Below are 21,664 nucleotides of genomic sequence, written 5' to 3' on the forward strand. Positions count from 1 at the left end.
GTGTGCTAGGAGGGATTGCAGTACCTACAGGATCCAGGCTAGTGCATACCTCAGAAGCTGACAGAAGGGGCACCGGCAATGCTTGTGTTTTTTCGTTCTTCAAAGAAAGGGCAGTGCTGACTTCACTGTAGAGCTTCAAAGGGCTAATTTCAGCTACTCTTTAAACAGGCAAGGGAGGAAGCAAAGTTTATAATGCACTAAAGGAGGATGTAATTCCATTCTGAAGTTGCCTACCAAACATGAAGAATGAGCAAATAAGTTGTACATGGCAAAACCAAGTTTATTACTGACATTACAGTGTACATTATGTTTTTACAATGCAGCTAACAGCCTTACACTTTGATTTCTTTTTTCCAAGTTAAATGTACAGGAACTGAATAATTACTACCAAGCTACAAGATGTCAGAAATACAAGTGCTTTAACCAGGAGCAGTTTCCATGGACTAAGCAGAGATTACGATTTTAAAAATCTTATCAGTACATATTTGCACACCTGATTTCTTTTGATCTGCATTCAAAACCACATGTTCTTTTTTCCCCCTCCACTACACTGGTCCAATCTTGTATGAGAAGTGAGGTATTTACAAACACTTCTTTGCTTTCTGACATACATCATGGCTTGTGACAATTATGTCGTAATGTAATGGGGAACACTGTGCCCTTCGCAGACTGTAACGCTGTCTGGGGTTTGGCTATGCAGGCACCGAAAGTAATGTGCATATCATGGAAAAGTAGGGCTTCTTCAGTAGATCAGAGATTTCTTTTGTAGGCAGATGTTTTTTGTGGCCAACAAGAGAGGAGCTAACTGTCTTTGAAGTGTAGTAGGGAAGAGGCATCTTGTTAACGGCAGAGTCCCAGAGGGGAGGAAAACCTCCCCCCATCATGATCCATCAACCTGCTCCCAGTCTCATCACCAATAGCCAAACACCTGCACCAGTTCCTCTCCAAAATCACTTTTAAACTTGTTCATCCCTTCAACATTTTGCACTTTCATAACAGAGAAATCATGTCCTTCAGCCCCTGAGGGTTTCCAGTCTGTCAGCAGCTAGGTAACAGCCATGTGCCTCAGCTGCTCCCCCAGCGAAGCCCAGCGCCCCGGACTCCGCTGCTGCCCTCCCTGCTGCCCCTCAGCACCCGCGTGCTGTGCCGAGACAGATTCAGCTGCTGAGGAGAGCAGTAAATGTTATAAGGCACCTTTTAGCTCAATATTTACGAAATATACACAGAACCTTAACAATCGCCGTAGTGCTCTGAGCCAGAGGCCACCCATTCGCAGTGCAGCAGCTCTGGGGAGTAACACGGGGCAGCCTGAGCCGCACGTTTCATTCAAAATAGTCATCAGCTCCCATGTTATTGCTGCCGTTTGCATTTAGCAGGGGAAAGTGGTTTTGTACTTGACTGTGTCCCACTGTGCCCAGTCCCTTCCAAGTGCTGCCTTGACATTTGCTCTGAAATACATGGCAGCCACAACAGCTCGGCTTGGGGAATTATCGGAGCGTGGTAAGAGGGAACAGGACCCCTCTAGGCCTTCGTGGCCTGGACCCTTCCCTGGTAAAACACCTCTGTTGGGATGCTGTTAGTGTTGTATCCCATCTTGGTCATCTTCCCTCATTTACAGCCAAAGGAAACTAGTGAAGAGCTTAAATTGGCTTAATCAGTAATGCTTTAAAGATACATTTTAAGGATCTAATGCTGAGAGCAGGGTGTTTACAAAGGAGGGCACAGGAAGCCAAAGCAATCGCCCACTACATCAAACTGCTGCCTGCTTCACAGCCAGCCCTGCAGAGACCCCCTGGGCGTGCACGGCTTCGGAGGACCGGCCCGCGTCCCCTCCCTCATCCCACATCAGTGTGACAGGGAGAGGACAGACGCGGTTACGCTTACAGACTGGAAACGTGGATGGGGAGAGAGCAACAGACGGGGGAGAGGAAGGTTTTAAATACCGGGTCAGAAGTACCAAACCACATGGGAGCTGGGCTCCGTTCCAGGACGCAGCACCCGTGCGCGGAGGGGCCGAGCCCCGCGTTGCGGAGCGCCGAGCCTGCTGCTGGAGCGGGATCCCCTCGGCACGCGTCCCTAGCTGCCAGCAGACGCTCGCTTGTGCTCTTTGCAAGTCTGCCTGAAGAGCGGAGGTTGTAGCATCTCGTGGCTTTTGTCCTCTCGCAAGGCCTTCTAAGCCGGGCTGCCAAGACAGATCCTCATGCTGCCGAAGTGCCGCTGGGAGCACGGACTCACCACTGCCCTGAGCGGGACGGCTCCACCTCATTCCCCTCCCTTCCCCGTGCCAGTCATTGCTGCATTTGATTATGCAAATCATGAGGCCTGTGGCATTTGGGCTGCTGGGTTTGTGTTTTGTTTTTAAATCCTGCCCTCTTCTCTGCAGAGCTGTCTGGAGGGAAGGGGGAGGGCAGGAGAAAGGGGCTTTTATTGCCTTGGTCAAGGCGCTGGTGGGGAGGGAGCTTCCTGCACTAACCAGAAACATATGGGACTTCATTTAAAACAAAAAAATCTTTTTCATTTCAATAGCAAAGCCAACGAGAGCAATTCACAGCCACTGTCCGTTTTCCCATGATGTGAGTAGTTAGTGCTGCAGACCGGGGGGGCAAGGGAGGGGGCTCTCACCACCATCCCAACCTCTTCTCTGGACTCCCTTGCCCAAGGCAAGGGACATGAGGACATAAGACATTTGCACAGGGGCGCAGAGCATCCCATGGGGCTCAGTCTGGGACACTCGCAAAACCAAAACAAAAAAAATAAAGTAAAAAAGTAATAAAAGCCTAAATTACGCAGGTAAGAAAAAAAGAGTTAAACTCTTCCAGTCCTTTCTCAGCAGGAACAGGGAACTGCAGGCAGCCAGAGCAAGCAAGAAAAGGAGCTTTGGTCACATTCGTCTTATGAGAATCGCTGGTGAGTAACAATAATAATAATAATAATAATAATAAAAAAAGGACTTTAAAATACGCCTCATAAAAGCAACCAGTGAAGAGCAGAGCACAAAGCATCTCACGTGGACACTGAAGACAGCCTAGGCACCTCATAAACGTCCGGGCCAGGGAGAGCCAAGTGCAGGGAGAGGAGACAGGGAAGAAAGGAGCCGCTAGCGAGGCTCAGAAGTTGCTGAAAATCTCTCGTTTCTTGTTCCAGTCCATCTGCGGAGCCCTCTTCTTCACCCGCTTGGCGCGCACCTTCTCCTTGGCCTCTGCAGCCGTTGGGCTCAGGGTCAACCCGCTCTCCTCAAACGGGTCTTTCTTTTCAGACTCTCCATCCTGGGTGGGAAGAGGGAGAGAAGATGTCAGATACGAACAGTTGCCCGTTGCACAACACGCAAGGCAATGGCAGAGGCTGCCTGAGGCAGCATGCCCCACGCGGGGAGAAGCACGTACCTACAGACACACGTGTGCACTGAAACCTGTCCCCTGGACAGAGCATCCACCCCACAGCTGCAGGGGAGGTCACAGTGTCCTTCAGTGTTTTACCTGGCATAACCCTACCGAGAAGCCAGAAGCAAGCCTTTCCTGGAGCGTGCATGATAAGCAAGCTCATTTTTTGGAGCAGAAAGTCCAAGTCCCTCCCCTGTGTCGTGTCTGTGGTTTAACTGGCAGCAGCAGCATCTGTGTGGCCACAGAGTTAATTACTACATCACTTTTCGTGGGTTTTTGCCCTCCTGAAGAATGTGTGGCTGCCATGACTGGAAGTGGAAAAGCAGCAATACAGAAGCTGTTGCCAAAGGGAAAACAAACCGCTCTGCTTTTCTTATGGAAAAACACAAATAGGCCTCTGGTGTTGGCAGAAAGCATCCACAGGAGGAAGCTAGCTGGCCGGGCCTTCCCGAGTGAGCAGCGTAGGTGTGACAGCAGGTCCCTCCCGCGTCTGCCTCACCAGTCCACCAGTTTGCTCCCAGAGCACCGGTGGTCAACCCAAGCCAGGACGTGGCGATGCGCCGGGGCAGGGGGGACAGCAGCTCCAGCCAGCGTTTCCCATCAGCCGTGCCCAGCCACAAGGTACCAGTCAAGGCAATGTTTGCTTGGGAATTATACTGAAAATAGCATCTTTCCATCTGCCTAATAAAAGTGCTTTTATAAGAGAATTAACTTTCCTTTCTGAAGTCACTGCCACTGCTGCAATGTGCCAAAAATCTCAGTTGCCTGTAAACGAATCCTGACCCTCTTGCTTCTATAGTAGGTGAAAGATGGCCATCAAGGCCGCAGGGTACAATTAACATGCAGGTTTAAACACGTTCTGCTACATAAGTATTTGTCTTCTAGAGGATTTCTGACAAGATTTTACTCCATTGCGTCTCTGCTGAACACAGGCTCTTCACTGGGTCTCAGTCCCTCGCATCCCACAGTGGAGCCGGCCGAATAGAGAAGCAACTTTTCTGCCGGGACTTGTTTCATCGCAATCGGTTTCAGTGGCACGTTCTGTAGCCAGCCTAATTCAAAGCTTCTGCTTCAGTGATCGCATCTGTATTGAGGCTTTATCAGCAAGCAGCGCTTAAACACAACTGCTGTTGCCTTCGCTTGCACGGGAGAAGCCGCTGCACACGGGAGCCGAAAGGCAGCGTTTTGCACTCGCTGCACTCACGTAAACAGCTGACAAATGTGCAGCGGAATCAAGACCTAAAGTTTTAAGGAGTGCCTGTACTGAGGCATTTTTCTATTTTTAGCAGAGCTTCATGTTAAATATGACAATTTGAGCACCTTAAAAATCAGCTACTCATTATTTTAAGGAAAAACTGTTAAATTAATAACACGGAGTACCAATCTGATCACATTTATGCCTTGGGTTTACTTTTGGTTTCTCATTCATCTTGCACAGAGACATCAGCCTTTTCCCTAGCTCTGTACTGTGATACATTTATTATGCTCCAAGCTGCCTCGTTCCTAATAGCATCCCAGGCCAGAACCTCACGGCTCTGCTTTGCACAACCTTCCAGCTTCCCAGCCTTCGACTCTTTTCCTGCAGGCTCTGTCAGTGTAATTATACTTCAGCTCTAACACTACCGAAGGCATCCTTTCATCTCACCCCTTGTTTCAGGCTGTTAGAGCAAGAGTCGCCCTCTAACAAGGCACCAATTAATTGCTGCAGTTATCCCGTGACGTTTTGCTCTGTTCCTGTTTCAGGCAGTACCGTCGCCATCCCCACGGAGGTCACGGTGCCCAAAGGCGCGAGCACGCCTAAGTCCTCTTAGAGGCAGCTCTAACCTGGTAAAGCAGCCTGCATTTGAACCCTTGCTAAACTTGTCCATTAATACAGGACATCTGCTGCTGCTGGCAGAGGTCGCAGGCAGCCAGCGAGCTTCTCCGTCCCCCTGACAAAGAGCGGAAAGAATGCGCAGCTCGGACGCTCGCTCGCGGAGCCAGCGCTTCGCTCGCAGGAGACAGAAGCGGGCCAAGTAATTCAGACCTCTCAGCAGTCTTTAAACTCGGTTTAATCAAACCCCGCATGTTTTCGTTTCCGCACATCTGAAAGCCAAAGAGCAGTAGAGAACATAACGGTATTTAATTCACGTCTGAAGGCTGTTAAACGTTTCAGATGCGGGTTTGAGGGGGGGCAGTTTATAGATGGAGTTTACAGATAACTGCCCCTTCCCCTGGTGTTTACATCTTTGTGATAGCAGCTTGCATTTCTACAGTACACTTCAGCCTGAAGGATCCTGAGTCCTTAATAAACTAAAGGAATTGTTTATGCATCCCAGAAACGCAACCACCTCCGAGCTGGAGCCGGCAGCTGCTAGTAGCTCATAGGTACGCTTCATGAAGATTTACAGCTCCAGATATGAAAGAAAATTGTGTATTTTGATTATTTGATGACTCAAAATTGAAAATGCATTTAAAGGCATTTTTACACAGTATCACAAAGGTATGTACATGTATAAATATGTAAAAAGAGGAGGGGATACATGTGGGGTTTTTACCTCTGATTCTTTCCCAGGACTTTGCAGGTCGCTGTGAGATGAAGATGTGGATCCTCCATTCAGCTATTGGATATTAAAATGTTAATACAGTTTGCACAGACTGAAGGAAAAAAAATGCTATGCAGACAAATGCTACAGCCTCATGAGGAAAATCACAGCCAGCCCTGCCAGGTAGAGAATAATGCCTAGTTTTTCCAGAGACAAGGCCAGCTACATAAACGGCGTGTGTGTGTGTGTGTGTGTGTGTGTGTGTGTGTGTGGTTCGCACACGCATGCACACAAACGCACACGCTGCAGAGCTGACTGCAGCTCTCTCCGTGCAGCCCTGGTGGGAGAAGGGCCACCGCTTGCCGTGACTCCCCCTCCCTCCCCTGCCCCGAGCAGGACCCAGCCACGCAGCTCTGCCAGCGCTTAGCAGCTCCTTATGTTCTCTGTCACTGGGGAACGTAATTAAATGGGGCTGAAACCAGCCTTGTTTAACCCCTAAATTAAAGCTGCAGGAGGAAGCAATTAAGATTAGCCAGCAGCAGTTAAGCTGAGCTACGTGAGCCTCTGGGACACTCTGAGGTTCCCTCTCCACTCTGCAGGCTGGCAAGTCATCCTGACGGGCTCATATTTCTCCCCATTGCAGGCGAGACTCAGGAAAAGTTGGCATCCCAGGAGCCTGGCCTCCCCCTTAGTCCTCCTTGATCGCTCCATGTGTTCTCCTAAACTGAGATAAAAGGGGACACTGCTCTGCCATCCCAGCTGCCAGCGCGTACCCGAGCAGGCCGATACTCACCTGCGTCTGAGCAGATCCATTCGTGATGGGCTGAGGCACCACACCTATAGACCACGCAAAGAAAATATCCGGTAAATGCACTCGGATGGGATCGCTGGCCTCACGCGCAAGGCGAGCTTCCCTCAGCATCGCCCACCTTGCAGACGCGAGCAGGCCTTCTCCACCGCCGAGGCTACGGGGCCGGCCCCGCACGCGCTGCAACGCCAGCACAGCTTCCCTCTCGGGATCGCCGCCTGCGCTGCTCCTGAGCCCCCGCAAAGGCCTGTCCGCTTCCTCGTGCCCTCCGGGAGACCGAGCTTCTAAAGTTCCCTGACTTCATTTGATTTCACTGTGTTTTCATCAGAAAAAAATTCCCTCCGTGAACCACTTGGGGACCAAATAATTCCTCTCTGTAAGCACTAAATACAACACTTCCATATTTTTTGAATATTAAGTAAATTTTGCTCAGAAGAAAAACAAGCTATTCAATCAGAAGTCTTGCAAACCAATCCAACATTCTTTGCTGAAATCAGCATCTTGCTGGTTTCACAATAGCGTGTGGGAAATGGCCCGCTTTTCATGTAACTGCATTTTTGCAACTTTTTGGTTTTCCTCACTTCCAATGATTTGCACTAATATTATTCAATGTAATGACAAATGTTATGCTGCTGAGCTGCCAGTCGCCGCTACCAAGTCATTGCTAAAGGCAGCCTGGACAGATGAGACACTGGTTATAACAGATGTGCTCATCATGTGACAGGACTAATAACTGAATTATCTGTCGAGAATGAATACTTCTTGGGGCAAAGACTCCATTTTGTGCATCTCTCCAGCACGCAGAACAGCGAGAGACCTGTCTCCGCTGGGACCTCAGACTGCCACCATATTATGGCAAAGGAGCAGAAGACAATGACGTGCGTGCACTTCCTTGCGTAACGCGCAGCCCAGTGAAGCAAGAGCAGCACTTGGTGCCAAGCGCAGCCTGCGAGTACAGAAACTCGGGGCTGCTGATTTTACAGCCCCAAAGCCATTGTCTCAATACATCTAAGACATTTCTGGGCTTTAAGACTGATTTGGAAGACTGCATCAATGTGAGCTGTAGGGATTCCTACTGCAAATAAGGGGATCTTTACATTAAAAAAAAGTAAAATAAAACCATAATTTTGAATGTGTATTGGTGCAAAAGCCTCAATTATGATGTTGGGATTCTCGAGCCTGGTCTGTCCACAATCATCGGCCAGGCAGACCCAATTCTTAGTGATCTCTGAAGAAAAAGGCAAGGCGGCACACTAACAATGCAGTTACAAGTTGCAAAACCAAGGCACAGCGCTTGAATGTGTAACTGAACATCACTTGTGTGTCAGTAACCCCGGCTACGTCTCCACGAGCGGAGAACAACAGCTCCATTATCGCTTGCGCCAACAGACAACTCTCGCACCAGCTCCTCCTCGAACCAATTCGGAGCATCTGACACCACTTTTGCCCCATGCAGTTCCCAGAACTGTTTGACCCATTTTGGGGACAAATCTCTCCATTGAGTGTCTGACGAAGCCGAGCGATTGTCCGGGCCAGAATTCAGATCAGATAAGGAACAGCTGTACTGAGAAACAGAGCTCCCCATTCAGCCAGCCAGGAGGGAGGTCTGTGTTTGGGGGAATGCAGCGCTCGCTCCCAGCATGGGAGGCTGCAGCACAACAGGTTGGAGAGTGGACAGGCAGCTTTCTCTGCCAGGTTTCGACAGCAAGGAAAACATTTACTGCAACCGCTCTCCATGTGATCGCTGTCGCATGAAACCTTTCCCTCTGCGCGTACGTGGTGTTTGCTCTGGCATTTCTCTGCACGCCCTCCGGCTTCCTTTGCCGGGGCGAAGAGGAGCGCAGGATTCGCAGCGCCCTGCCCACACCCACGAGCGGGCTGGCCCGCGTCCCGGCCTCCGGTGCCTCACGGGGTGAGGCCACGGGTGCACCGCACGGACACCAGACGCCCTGTCCCTAAGGGTGCCGGACGCTGCAGCAGAAAATGGAGAGGCCTCTGGAAACTGCCATCGGTGATGCTTCTCCCTCGCCAAAGGCAGCTCGGCTCGGACCAGGTGGACTGGTCTCGTCCGAGCACCTGTCCCGCTACTCGTATCGCAAGCCCATGGCTCACGCCGGGACCCAGCTCTCGCTAAATCCCACCACGCTTTTTGTCTCAACCATTTTCTGGCAGCAAGTCCCACAGGTTAATTATTCACCGCGTAAAAATAACAATTTGGGTTTTGGCTAGTTAGGAGCCGTTCTCACTATTTATAAATAGCTGGGTGGTGCTCAGGAAACTACTGAGGGATGAGGCAGAAGGGAAACATGACTCTCGGTCACTTCTGAAACCCACCCAGTGTCACGGGGAGCCGTGGGAACGGCAGGCGGCGGCTCGGGGAAGCCGGGCCTCACCTTTGGTGTGCTCCTCCGCGGGGGTCACCCCCAGCTTCTTGAAGTACTCGTCTGTTTCGGGGTCCACCACCAGCAGCCTGGCCTCGTTCTCCCTGGACTTGATGTGAGACACGACCTCCGAGTGCCTCAGGCCTTCCACGTTTATCCCGTTCACCTGCAAAGCGACGGCATCAGAGGCGAGGGCCCTCGTGCCAGCCCCCCCGGCGCAGGGAGACGCAGAGGGGCTGGGGGACATCGCCAACGACGTGCCCGGGGCGAGGACGGCTTCACGAAACGCCGTGCTGCCCAGCGCCCCCGAGCCGCCCGCGGCCCTTCCCTCACCGCCCCAGGAAGAGATCCCCGGAGTCGCGCTGCTTAATTCCCTTTTGGGCGATAAGAAGGCTACAGGCTTTTCCCTTTTTCCTCGCAGGCTGGTCGTGGCTTCCCGCCGAGCTGCCCTCCCCTCCGAAGGCCTCCGCGAGAGCATCGCTCCCGGCGAGGGACCGCAAACCTCTGCCTTCGCCCCGTATCCCGAACACGCTTGCTGGGAAATCACAACTTACTGTTGGGAAATCACAACTTACAACAGTCCCTGCTATTACCTTATCTACCCGGTTCCTATGGAAACACTGTTTCCCCTCTTTAATGATTTAAAATCCAGCATTCATCTCAGATTTGCCCCCGAGCATCTTGGATTCACTGCAGGGCACGAACAAGCACGCAGCGACAGGGTGACGGCTAACCGCGTGCGAGCTGCTCCACGCTACCTGCCCCAGGACGGGTTTAACCTCACAGCAGCGCCCGCCCGGCAATTTGTCCTTCGGCGAAAGGAAAACAAGCGTTTCCTCCTGTCCCCGCAGCGAGCGGTGCTGTCAGAATACTTGATGCACTGATTAATTTTTTCCTTTATTGCATGCCACTCGCGACCTGCCAACAACCGTGGTATTATTCTCCCGATTGTTCCGAACACAAAACGGGAACAATTGTGATTTCGAGGCATTGTTCTTGGTGGGGAATGAATACACCCATTGTCCCACATGAAAAGGGCTTGATACTGCCGAGTCACTCGCTGCTTATCGCTGCGGGGCCTGCTTTTGTTCAACTCAATAAACCATTTTTAGTGCTCAATCCCTTTTCATTCACCTATAAAGCTCAAACCACTGTTTGTGGCTGGTCCTGCGTTTTGCACTTAAGGCATCTGCCTGCTCGACTGCGGAGCAGATGTGCTAACGCAGCTTTAAGGGAGAACGCCAGGTACTGCTGATCACATGGAGATCACCAGTACAACGGGTAATTAAATAATCTAGTCCTCTTAAAAACAGCTGTTCTGTTACAGCTTTCTGGAATAAATCAAAGACTTCAGAAATCTGTTCAGCACAGAAAGGCCTTAGCTATGATAACTGGACGGCAGCTTTTGTTTGTTTTTTTAAGCCATGGATAACTTTATAACCATGCATACTTTAGACACATCTGCTTTCTGCAGGGCCCTGGCCGTCCAGGGATTAGGAGCATCAACACATTGCGTCTTCCCTCTCCTCCTGCAGACGGATGCTGCCTTACTGCCGCGCACGGGATGCCGGAGCGCAGAGCTGCCGGGCGCCCGGACGAGCATCGCAGCCCGAGCCGGAGCTGGGCATGCCGCCCGGCACCGGGAACAAGGGCCGCCCCAGACGCCTCCCCGGGAGGCCCAGCTGTCTGCAAGCGGGGCCTTATCCTCAGCAGCACACGCTCAGGGGCTTCGCAGCGAGTTCCCGATCACTGCAAGGAGCAGGGTATTAGGTTAAACTGGTCCCAGTACAGCTGGGAGCCCTCTTCCTGCAAAGTCCCAGCTGCTTTATACCAGGCGCGAAAAGCCGCCTGGGTCACGCTGAGGCTGTTTGGGGTTTAGGGAAACTCCAGGAAAAGGGACGGGGCAGCTCTGCAGAGCTAGAGCTGAGCCAGCCCCAAAACGGGATTCCCTCTGCATTTTGGATGCCTGAACCCCCTCTTCCCCCCAAACCTGAGGCAGAAGTGGGTCCTGCGGGGCCTCGAGGGCCAGGGCACGGCTGCAGGAAAGGGAAGGAGAGGGAGACAGCCGGGTCTCGCAGCTCGCTCTGCTCCCTGGCAACCTCATCCCCGGGCTCCTGGGACCCGAGCCCGGCCTCCCCAGCAGCGGGGACAGTGGGATTCCCACGGGCCCGGGGGCAAAACCAGCTTTTAACCCCGCTCAGTCTCCAGCAAGACCCTGCCAATACTTATCAGTTCACACCAGCTCCAGCCTGGCACTCGCCCCCGGTTGAAGGAACCCCGGGACGGCTGTCGGGCTGGTCGAGCCCGAGACGCGGAGCTGCGCCCCGCGAGGCGAAGCAGGGCTGCTCTCTCCCCCCGGCCGGGCACCCCCAGGCTCCCCGGCGCAGCAGAGCTGCTGAGCATCAAATATTTATCGGAGCCCCAAAGAGCCAGCGCGGCGGGATCGGGTTTCCCAGCTCTGCAGCTCACCTCTTCCCTCTGTGTGCGCCAAGCGCTCCGCCAAGGAGCGATAAATAAATAACAAAATACCTCGCCGTGACATAACGCTGCGGTGAACCGCTGCCACGGGCGCCCCGGCTCCCTGCCCCCAGCACCCACGCTGCTCCCAGCATTAAACATTCAGGCGACAGGAGAAAGCGCGTAGCCAGGCCTCCCGGGAGCGACACAGACACCGAGCAGATGCCAGAAGAAAGAAGGAGGCAGCTCCCACTGACTCCTGAATGATTATTCATGGGCTTAGAAAGCAAGCGAGTGCTTTGATCTTAACTCACTTCTTCCCTAATTCAGTGACCGCTTGGCTCCACGGGCTGAGAGCGGTTTCCTCCGAGACTCCAAAACCCTTTTCCCTCCTGACCTGGCAGGCGATGGCCACGGTTTGGTACCTGCAGAAGGGCTTTGAATTCACCCGTCTCTGGGGAGGGCCAACACACAGCCCCGAGCACGGGCCAGGGCATCGCCCCTCGTGCGGATCGACCTGGCGTCACCACGATACGAAGGTTAAAGCAGTATTTTATGCCGTCGCAGGGGCACTGGCTCTTGGAACGAGACGTATCTGCTGCTTCGTTAGCGCGTTGCTCAAGCCCTGCCTGAAGCACGCACGGCTCTGAACTGGGAAACTTATTACTCAGTAAAAACAGCAAGGGACAAATAAGCAAAAGGCAGGGCAATTCCCAGCCACATCAGAAATCCTGTTGTTCAGCACTAAGCGAACAGGAAATCATTTCCAAGAGCAATTTCCCCCCCCCAATCTTTCACAATCCACAGTTTCATGTTTTAAAAATCGCTCTGCAAAGTTTTCTCCCCTCCGTTCCCAGGCGCCTGCCCTGCCTGCAGCGCGTTGGGGCTGCGCCGAGCCGCTGCCGAGAGCCACAGCAGGAGCAGCCGCCCCGGGGGGCCGCATTGAAGGGAAGCGAGCTCCCTTCCCTACCCCGGTACTGGCACCAGCGCTGTCTGTCCCTCTGCCCCTTTCGCTAAGGGGGGTAAAAACAGCTACAGGCAGCTCAGCATCAGTGCAGAGGCTCGCAGGATCCTCTCCCGCTCCGGGCTGCAGCAGCGTTGGGGGCGAGATGGGTGCCCACCGCGATCCCAGTCTGCACAGAGGTGCGTGGGCTGGTGCCACTGCCACCCCCGAGCCACCCCAGCCCGTCGTGACGGGGCAGCGCATGGCCCAGGCTCCCGGCAGGCGGTCAGCCTGCTCCAGTCCTCCTCCGTGCCTCGCCAGAGCCAACATCGTTATTTAGATTTCAGCGCATAAGTGCCTGCTTTTAATCAGCTGCGTTTAATTCAGCAGGGAGCACTGAGGAGGCGGATGGACCTCTGCCCTCAGCAGCAAGGGAAGGGCTGCTGAAGGACTGCAAAGCCGCTTCCCAGAGCGCCTACAGCAGCCTTAGGGCTCCACCAGCCCCCAGGACCAGATCCGCAAGGAGACTGGGCACTGAACCCTACCCAGGCATCTGCACTACGCCTCTCCACGGGAGCTGGCCTCTGAACGTCCTCCTCTCCCATTGAGCATCTCCACCTCCGCACAGCACACATGCCTCCGCTTTTTCTAGGAGAAGCAAGTTTGCTACTGTATTAAGCAGGAACATGGAGGGGAGCTGACAGAGCAGGTCTGAGACCCCCTAGGTGACTGGGAGAGTCATGTCACTTCTGCTCTCCGGAGCTCATCCTGCCATGCTGCGAAGGCTTTGAGGATACCTACGCAGAATGGGCCGAGAAAACCCCCAAGGCTTCCCAGACAGCGGGGAAACGACCTGCAGACCCCCCGAGCCGTTACCTCCACGAGCCGGTCTTGGGGCCGCAGTCCTGCTTTAGAGGCTGGCGAATCCGGGTCAACCGAGCGGATGAACTGCCCCGGCCTGGATTTCTCACTGTGCAGGTTGAAGCCGTAGCCACTGGGGCCTTTCTTGAGGTGGCAGAGACGTGGACACAGCTCTTTTTGTCCATTTAAATCCTGATTAAAAGAGAGGGGGGAAAAGAGACTTTTTTTATTTACAGGTTTTGTTGTGTTTTAAAGCACACGCGATCAGAAATAAAGTTAACAAGGAAACTACATATCTGCACACCATCCTCCTGTTCCAGCTAAACGGGGCAGGTTAACAAACGAATTTCCTCTCATTGAGTCTATTTTAGAAAACCAATTGTCCAAAACCATTCCAGAGAAATCAAAAAAAAAAAAAAAAAGAAAATGCATTTCCTCCATCAAAAGCCGCCCAGATAGTGCACGCCCCTGAGCCGAGGCTGGCGCTGCCGACGCCTGGGGCCGGGTCCGCGGAGCCCCGCCAGGGCCGCCCTGCGCAGAGGAAACAAAGCCGAGAGCCCGTGCGAGGAACACAGCCTTACCGAGACAATGCATTAACCTTAGTTATTTATTTAAGGCAGTGCCGTGCCCTTGATCCCACTGACATCAGCATCGCGCGCAGTTATAATTCTCTTCCTCCTCTCAGTCCCTGCCCGCGGCGAGGCTCTCGCAGGGCCCGGGGGACAGCGAACCCCGTCCCCACGCTCCGCGGAGCCGCTTTCCCTGCCCCGGCACCGCGAACCAGTTGCTGCTGCTCTCAGAGTTGTCTTCGTCCTTCTTGGAGCTGTCAAAATCCAGCGGCCTCAGCAGCAGCAACTGAGTAATTCCTGCAGTCGTTACCCGGCTGGCGGCCCTGCACTGCAGCTCGTCTCATTTTCTCCCGACTTGCCGGGGCTGGAATCGCCGGCAGCACCGACCCTTCCCACGGGACTACGTCTCGCCCCAGCAGCCGCCGTCCTCCGTCCGGCAGGGCTCCGGTTTTGCCTTTGCTGAGCTTCGCCTCGTCGACAGAGGCTGCAGAGCGGCATCGTCCCAGGGCCGGCCCCCGCGCAGAGCCCCTCGCACGGGCTCGCTCTGCAAGCAGCCGGGTCGCGACCGCAAACGCTGAGCAGAGCCGAGCCCGGGGGGGCCCAAAGCACCCAGGCACCCGCACAGAGCCCCTCGTCCCCACCGCATGCACGTGCCGGCTGCAACCGAGAGCGTCCTTCATCATCCATTTATCCAAACGTCAAGCTGGAGGGAGCAAAGCCCCAGTCGCATGTCCGAATGGATGCTGGCTCCATTGCCGCTGCTCTGCCCCATGGCATGGGGGTGCGGCCGTGCGCTTTACACCAGCAAAGCCCAAACGAAGGCACCAATTTACCCAGTGGGTTATTACAGGTCAGCAAAGCCCCTGCACCATGCAAAAGCCAAGCGCGCCGAGGCAGCAGAGGAGCATCCCAGGAGCACGGGGGAGCCCGGCGCTCTCCCTCCGGCCCACGGGAACGCTGCCGGGCGCCCGGGGCCTCGCGCAGCCCAGGCTATGGGGATGCAGCAAGGAGCAGGGCTGCGCCAACGGCACCGTGTGCCCCGCTGCTGCACAGCACCGTGCTCACGTGTCTCCTGTGGCAGCTGCTGCGCAAGCAGAAACACTGGTGCTTTTTCGCCTGTGATTTAAGATAAACATTCCCTGCAGCTGAGTTTTAAACTCTCATTGCAAGACCCACTGCTCCCTCCCCATCACGGGCTGCAGATTTTCTCTCTTGTCCTCGAGGCGCGTTTGCGGCAAACTCTCCCACCGCCTTCCTTCCCCGATGAAAAGCCCAGGTGGGAACGTCCTCGATGCCCCCGTCTCGGCCGAAAGCGCGCTGCAGCGGCGAACGCGGCACAGCTGCCCCGCGGGAGGGCGATTGCTCGCTCTGCGGCACCCGGCCGCACAGGGCACCGCGCTCGCCCTGCCATCCCGCCCGGGACGCAGAAACCTCCGGCAACGCCGCCGCGGACAGAGGCTGGGGGGCCACCGAAGCCCCCAGCAGCGGCAGGGACCGGACGGAGCAAGATAAACCCAAATAACCCCGTTGGGAAACATCGCGGTGAGCCGTCTCCCACGGGCGCTGGACGTCCCCGAGCAGGGAAACACCTTCGCGAGACAGCAATGTTCACCCAAAACGTCTGAACACGTGTGGATGCGCCCATCGCGCCCGTCCCCGGCGCTCCCGCGACCGCTGCAGGCACAAATGCAAACAAGCCGCTTTCCCCATCGCTTCAGGCCCGACCGACCCTTGCAGCACCGGTGGGCTGCCCCGGGCGATCTCCGGATCTGCTCCGCGCTGTGTCTCTCCGCTTGGTGCTCCCCAGCGGCTGGAAAGATGCTCACGGAAGCGTCTGCCCAGCCCCCGGGGCGGCAGGAACCCTGCTGCGGGCGCTTCCAGGCAAGACACAGCTCGGATAACGCGTCCCCGGCATCCGGGAAGCCAAAGCCCCGTGACGGCTGCGGCCAGGCCGTGCAGACCGCTGCAACCCCCGCGCTCTGATCCTCCCCCCGCAGACATAGCAGCCCGGCACTTTTCCCATGGCCCCGGCACAGGCAGTTCGCCCTCTCCGCGAGCGCTTCCAGCTCGTCTCGCAGCGCTCTCCAAATCTGCACAAAGCAGGAAACGGTTCCAGCGATGGAGCAGCACCCGAGCCCAGAGGCTCCCGAGCGGCCTTGCAGGGTGCCGGGGCCCTGCGCGGCTGGGGAAAGCAGCACGCCTGGCGTCACCGGCTCGAGTTTGCAGATTATCCCTCTTTTTAAATCCTGTCCCTCCCGCTGTGTTTTTAGAGGGTCAGAGCTGCAGCCCCGGAGGCCGGGAGCCCGCAGCCCCCACGCCTGCAGGGCCGGCCCCTCCGCTCAACACCGCCTGCCCTGGGGACCTGCGGGAAAGCCAAATTATTCGGTAAATTCTGCAAAACGACTGCTGCAGAGTGGCCTCGGCTGCAGGGTCACGACCACTGGAGCGTCCTACCCACGATGCTTCCACCACAATATCTTGAGTCCAAGGTCTTTAACCCCAAAGAATTCAAAACCTTTTTACAAAACGTCCCAGCTGGGCCGCAGCATCTGCTCTGGACAACGCGCAGAAACCCCGGGCAGCGCTGCCTCCCCTGCTCCGGGGCGACCGCGGGGCTCTCGCCGGGCTTTTAAGGCCAATTGCTCACACGTTCTTCTGCAGCTGGAAAAAACAGCCTGCAAAACACCCCTCTGCAAAGCCCCTCCTCAGAAGCAGGCAAACACTTAAGTCCCCTTTGCTTCGAGCGGGCTCAAGCGCTCTGCTTTGCGCTTTGGCGCTCGGCTGAGAGGGAGCCGCCGGTGCTCTCGCCAGCTCTGCTATTTATTTGCTTTACGCCCCGTGCCAAGGTTTCCCCGGCTGTGTCCTGGGAAGATATTTCCTCAGCTCCCGGGGGAATCGCGCCTTTGTGAGAAGCCCAGGTCTCCACGCAGCGCTCCCTAGGACAGCGGCACGTTATCGGGGCGCCCAACAAAGTCACCCTTGTGCACAGAGAAACCTCTGCAGAAACTGCGTTTCGGTTTTGTCTCCCTGCTCTGCTCCCCTGCAGCACCCAGGGCACCTCACGCGCCAGAGCCTGTTTGCGGAGGTTAAATTCACATGTACTGGGAAGGCTATAAAATTGCATTTTTGCCTATTTACATGCAATAAAGCAATGTATTTATTCATGACTTCTAGGTACCACTGGCCGCTAATTTCATAACTTGGAATAAAAAAGCAGTGACATGTCATATTCCACCTACAAGCATTAATGTATTCACACCCACACACAGGTGCATACCTGTGTGTGTGCACATACATGTGTGTGTATGCACACATATATACATATATATATATACTGTCACATAAGAAATTTGGATTCTGGGAATCTCCATACATGTGAACATCCAAAATCCTTTAAAAACGAATTTCAGACACATCTCTTGAAATTCAGGGATAACAGACATGCGGCAGAAAAGGGGAAACGCACAGGCAGCGCGCAGGCAGGAGCCGTGGTGTTTTTACGAGCAGGGGACCGCTGCCCCCGGGCCACGGGCTGCATCACCACCCCGGCACCACAGCTACGGCCTGCGGCAAATCACTGCCAGCTGCGAAGGAAAACGGCTTAGGAAACGCCTTTTAAGCTGGTGCATTTTACAAAGCACAAATAAGAGGTTAAATAACAATGAAACACATTTAATAATAATAAGAAAATCTGGCCGGGTGCTGGCAGCTCTCGCAGCCTTACTGCGGCTCCTGGTCTCCCTGCTGAGGGCTCCAGCCCCCGGAGCATCCCTGATGCCGCAGCACTTCAGCTGCATTAAAAGCAGCTCGGGGACGCTGCACGGCAGCGGTGACAAGCGCGCAAATGCACTTCCTAAAGGCTCGCAAAAAATGAGGTAGCAAATCCCACCAGGTACCAAAGTGTTGTATTGTCCTCACCTCGTTATTTCAAGAGATGTTTGATCTTGACTATTCAAGACAGGCGGATGCGGCCCTAATGCTGCGCCCGGATCCAGGCTCCCTCCGGGCCCTGCCGGGCTCCTTTTGGGGCCCTTTGCTCGGGTTTTGCGTCACGGGGAGCAGCAGCAGCACCCCACAGCTCTGCTTCCGATGCAAAATGCATCGCTCCACGTAGAGGGCCCCACGGCGCTGCCGGGACCGGGGCCCCTTCCCGGCACGGCCGAGCGGCTTTGCCCTCTCCTTCGCACAGCTCGAGCGGGGCCGAAGCGCTCCGGCTCCGCGGGGAAGGTGCTCCAAGCACCGCAAGGCATCCAGCTCCTCCGCCTCTGTGCGGGCAGAGCTCGGGAACACAGGCAGGAGCGGTCCTGCCTCGTTTACATTGCTCACATACTTGCTTTTAAGTCGGCTCCCGCGGCGTTTCCTCTCCGCCGGCGCGGGCTGCGGCTGGAAAAGGGCTCCCGGGTGCTGCGGCAGCAGCGAGGGGCCCCGGGCCGTGCCGGGACCATCCCCAAGCGCTGCTGCCCACCAGGCAGCAAGGGCAAACGTTACTAATTCCGATTTAAGCCCCCCGTTGAAATCGAGCAACGCTCACGGGGCCTGACGCGGGAACGCAGCCCCTCGACCGCAGAGCTCGCGGTGTCGCTGCCTCGTCCGCCGGCGCCGCGGCCAAACCGGGACGGAAGCTTTGGGGGTTCTCGGCTTATTTAAATTGCTTCCATTATTCAAACTGCTTCAGTTATTTAAATTGCTCCAGCTGGGCTTAAGTGACAACCACCAAAAAAAATTTTTTTTTTTTTTTTTTTTTTTTAAAAGAGCAAAGCACAGTGGGGTTTTGCACTGCTTTCTGTAATAGCGACAGTGCTGCTGCCCGTAACAGAGCCCGCACGTCTCGCCCAGCACCTTGTCCCGGAGGACTTGGGGGTGCCTGCTCCCGGAGCAAGGAATTGCTCGCAGGGTAGGAGCCCCCGCGCCGATGTGCACGCAGCCTGCTCAGCACCGCGCCGTTCGGATGCTTCCCGCGGCTTTGCCTGCCAGCGAGAGCCGCAGGCGCGCGCCGAGATAGCGACGCGCTTCCAATTAGCGATGGAAGCCGTCCAGCGCCGGGCGGCCAAGGCGCAGCGGGTGCCGCGAGCTGGCTGCCTGCAGCGAGCGGCTCTCCGGGCCGCGGGGCTGCTGCGGCGTGCGGAAAACCCCGCGGTTTGGGGCCGTGGGCCCCTGCTCCGGAGCAGCCGTGAGCGAAGGCTTTGCTCCTGCAGCGTCCCGCATTTAGCAACTTGCTGCCAAAGACATGAGCGCTCCAGCTTCACAGCTGATGCCCTCAGGGGACGGCACATACCAAAACTTCCCCCTCTCCGAAATCCCCGGCACAGCACGGCCTCGGCGCTGCAGAAATCCCCGAGCAGCGTGCCACGGCCCAGCCCCATGGCTCCGTCCCTCCATCCCTCCCTCCGTGTCCCCACGCAGCCACGGCAAGAGCTGGGATTCCCACGGCGCTTCTCAGCAATGCCGCAGCCAGGGAATCGCTCCACGAGAACCAGGGTTTTCTCTATTTTGGCGCAAGCGGGTTCAGATGGGCATTGGGCGAACCGCATGCAGGAGCTGCTTGGCCCCCCGGCGCCTTCCCGGGGCAGGTCCGGAGCCGGGAGCAGAGCGGCAGCTGGGCTAGCACGGAGAAACGGAGGGAGAGAGGATGGGGAAGGCCAAAAACGCCACGTGCAGGGTTTTCTTGATGCGAGACAGCTTTCCCAGTGTGCCCTGCCATGGGAGCCGGGGGCTCCACTGCAAGGGGGGAGGCTGGCCGCAGGGCGATCCCAGGGGATCCAGCGGGATACGCTTCCCATGGGCAGGAGGGGAAGGGAGCCAGGGTTTCGCTGCACAGGGCAGAGGCCCAGAGTCAGGGCGCAGCTGGAGCCTCCAGCGAGGGGGTAAACGTCCGTCCCGCGTCCATCCCGGCTCCCCAGGGCTTGGGAAGAGCACTGCGGGGCGAGTGTGAGCCGTCTGTGCCTGATGGCCCCGTTCGCTGCTGTCTGTTAATGCTCCTGGGGCATCTCCCCCCAGAAAAAAGGGAAAATCACGTTTATAGACGTTACGCCCAGATGCAACGCAGCAGCGCGGGAGGGAGCAGGACCGCACCGGGGCTCACCGCCATCCCGGGAACGGGCCCTGCTCCGGGCACCGGGCAAGTTCAATAGTTTACTGCCGCTATTTATCTTGGCCGGGCCGTGCCGCTCGCTGGAGGAAGCGGGGTGGGGGCCGCAGGCATCCGCGGCGCCGGGGCCGGCTCGCGGCGAGGCCCTTCCAGCAAAGCACCCCGGGGTGCCGCTTCCGAAGCGCGGCAGGCAGCCCACTCGCACCGGTGCCCCGCAAGACACGCGCAAACTGCCCCCTGCTCCCCCAGACCCCGACTCACAGCTTGTGTGCAAGATCTGCCTGTCTGGGGGGGGTCTCCATCACACACACACCCCCCCCGCAGCACTGCCACAGCTCCATCCCACCGAGCTGCTGGACGGCGGCTGGACGATGCTCCGGGCCCGGCTGCGGCTGAAACGCGGAACCAAAACACACAGGAGCCCAGGCAAAAGCAGCAACAAAATTAAGTTATGATGCAAATCTCAGCAGAAACGATTGCGTCTGCGACTCGCTTCTTAATTCTGCTCATTTATAAGGGCCTGTGGATGCGAAGAAACCCTCTGCTGACTGAGAGCTTGACTCTCTCCCTCTCCTATCCCAACCTGGAGTCTCCCGAGGCCACAGCCAGCCCATAAAACCACCCTACCTAGTGACGACGCCAACGTCGGGAGCCAAAACCGGCTTGGTTCCAACCTGAGCCCGCGCCCCGAGCTGCTCCGTGCCGGCGGCGGATCCCTCGGCCTCCCGTGCCCAGAGAGGCGGCGGCCCGGCCCTCACGCTCCGCTCGCAGGCTGCTACAGCTGCGACCAGCAAAGCGATGTGGCCTTATGGGTTTAAAAAAAAAGAGCTCTTTAAAACCTCCTTTGGCAGCACCGCACCCGCCTGACAGCCCCGGCCCGGGAACGCGCGCTGCAAGCTCGGCCTGTGCTGCACGTTTGCTCCATGTGTTTCCACTCCCAAAGGCCCGTGACGTAACGCGGCTGCTCCGAGCCGCTGCGGGAGGCACTGGCGTGACTGCGTTCGAGTTTTTGGGGGGGTTTTGGTTGGATTTTTTTTTTTTTTTTTTTGCTGCTCCCACCAAAACTCCTGGACCGTCGGAGAGATCAGCCCAGCTCGAGGGGAGCCAGCAGGGCCCCCGGCACCGCCCACAGCCCCGAACATCCCCCGGGAGCAGGGAGAGCCAGGCCGGCGCAGAGGGGACAGCCTCGAGCTCCCGTCGCTCCCGGGCCGGACGAGGAGCAGGATTAACCCCCTCAAATCCCTCTGGTATTTTACCCAGCCACCTTACGAAACGGTGCATGTGACAATCCTGGAGAAAGACAGCCAGGAAAGTGCAGAACGCAGCCTCCCCCCCCGCCCCGATAATTTGGATCTTGTGCAAAAGTAAAATGCAAAACCGAAAAATATCATTTTAAGCTAAGCAAAGTAAGAGCGCTGAGCTTTGCAGACCTGCACAGAAACCAAAGCCTTTTCTTATAAAAACGAAAGTTCTGGCACGTGAAAGCACCAAACTTGATGCAGAGAGCATCGCGTCCCCCCCGCGCAGGGCCGAGCGAAGCCACAGCGGGGGCTTTGCGCTGCTGCCCGGGGCCGCGCAGAGGGCCCAGCTCCTGCCAAGGAGGTTTTTAATTTACTTGCAACCATTTAATGTGTTTGCCATTGAACGGAGCC

The 21,664-nt window shown here is 56.1% G+C and overlaps 1 protein-coding gene across 1 annotated transcript in view; it reads right to left on the reverse strand.

Moving 5' to 3' along the window:
* Positions 1–259: 259 nt before the first annotated feature.
* The window catches only part of NHERF2 (NHERF family PDZ scaffold protein 2), a 28,535-nt gene continuing 7,130 nt past the window's right edge, over positions 260–21,664 (reverse strand). Inside the window, exons 3-7 of the mRNA XM_064520043.1 lie at positions 13,371–13,547; positions 9,107–9,260; positions 6,699–6,742; positions 5,918–5,980; positions 260–3,266 (exon numbers count right to left, since the gene is read on the reverse strand). Of these exons, the coding sequence (XP_064376113.1) occupies positions 3,108–3,266; positions 5,918–5,980; positions 6,699–6,742; positions 9,107–9,260; positions 13,371–13,547 (597 nt within the window). The 3' untranslated portion in view covers positions 260–3,107. The remainder of the gene's footprint in view (positions 3,267–5,917; positions 5,981–6,698; positions 6,743–9,106; positions 9,261–13,370; positions 13,548–21,664) is intronic.

This window comes from Dromaius novaehollandiae, chromosome 14 (genome assembly GCF_036370855.1).
Source record: "Dromaius novaehollandiae isolate bDroNov1 chromosome 14, bDroNov1.hap1, whole genome shotgun sequence".
NCBI lineage: Eukaryota > Metazoa > Chordata > Aves > Casuariiformes > Dromaiidae > Dromaius > Dromaius novaehollandiae.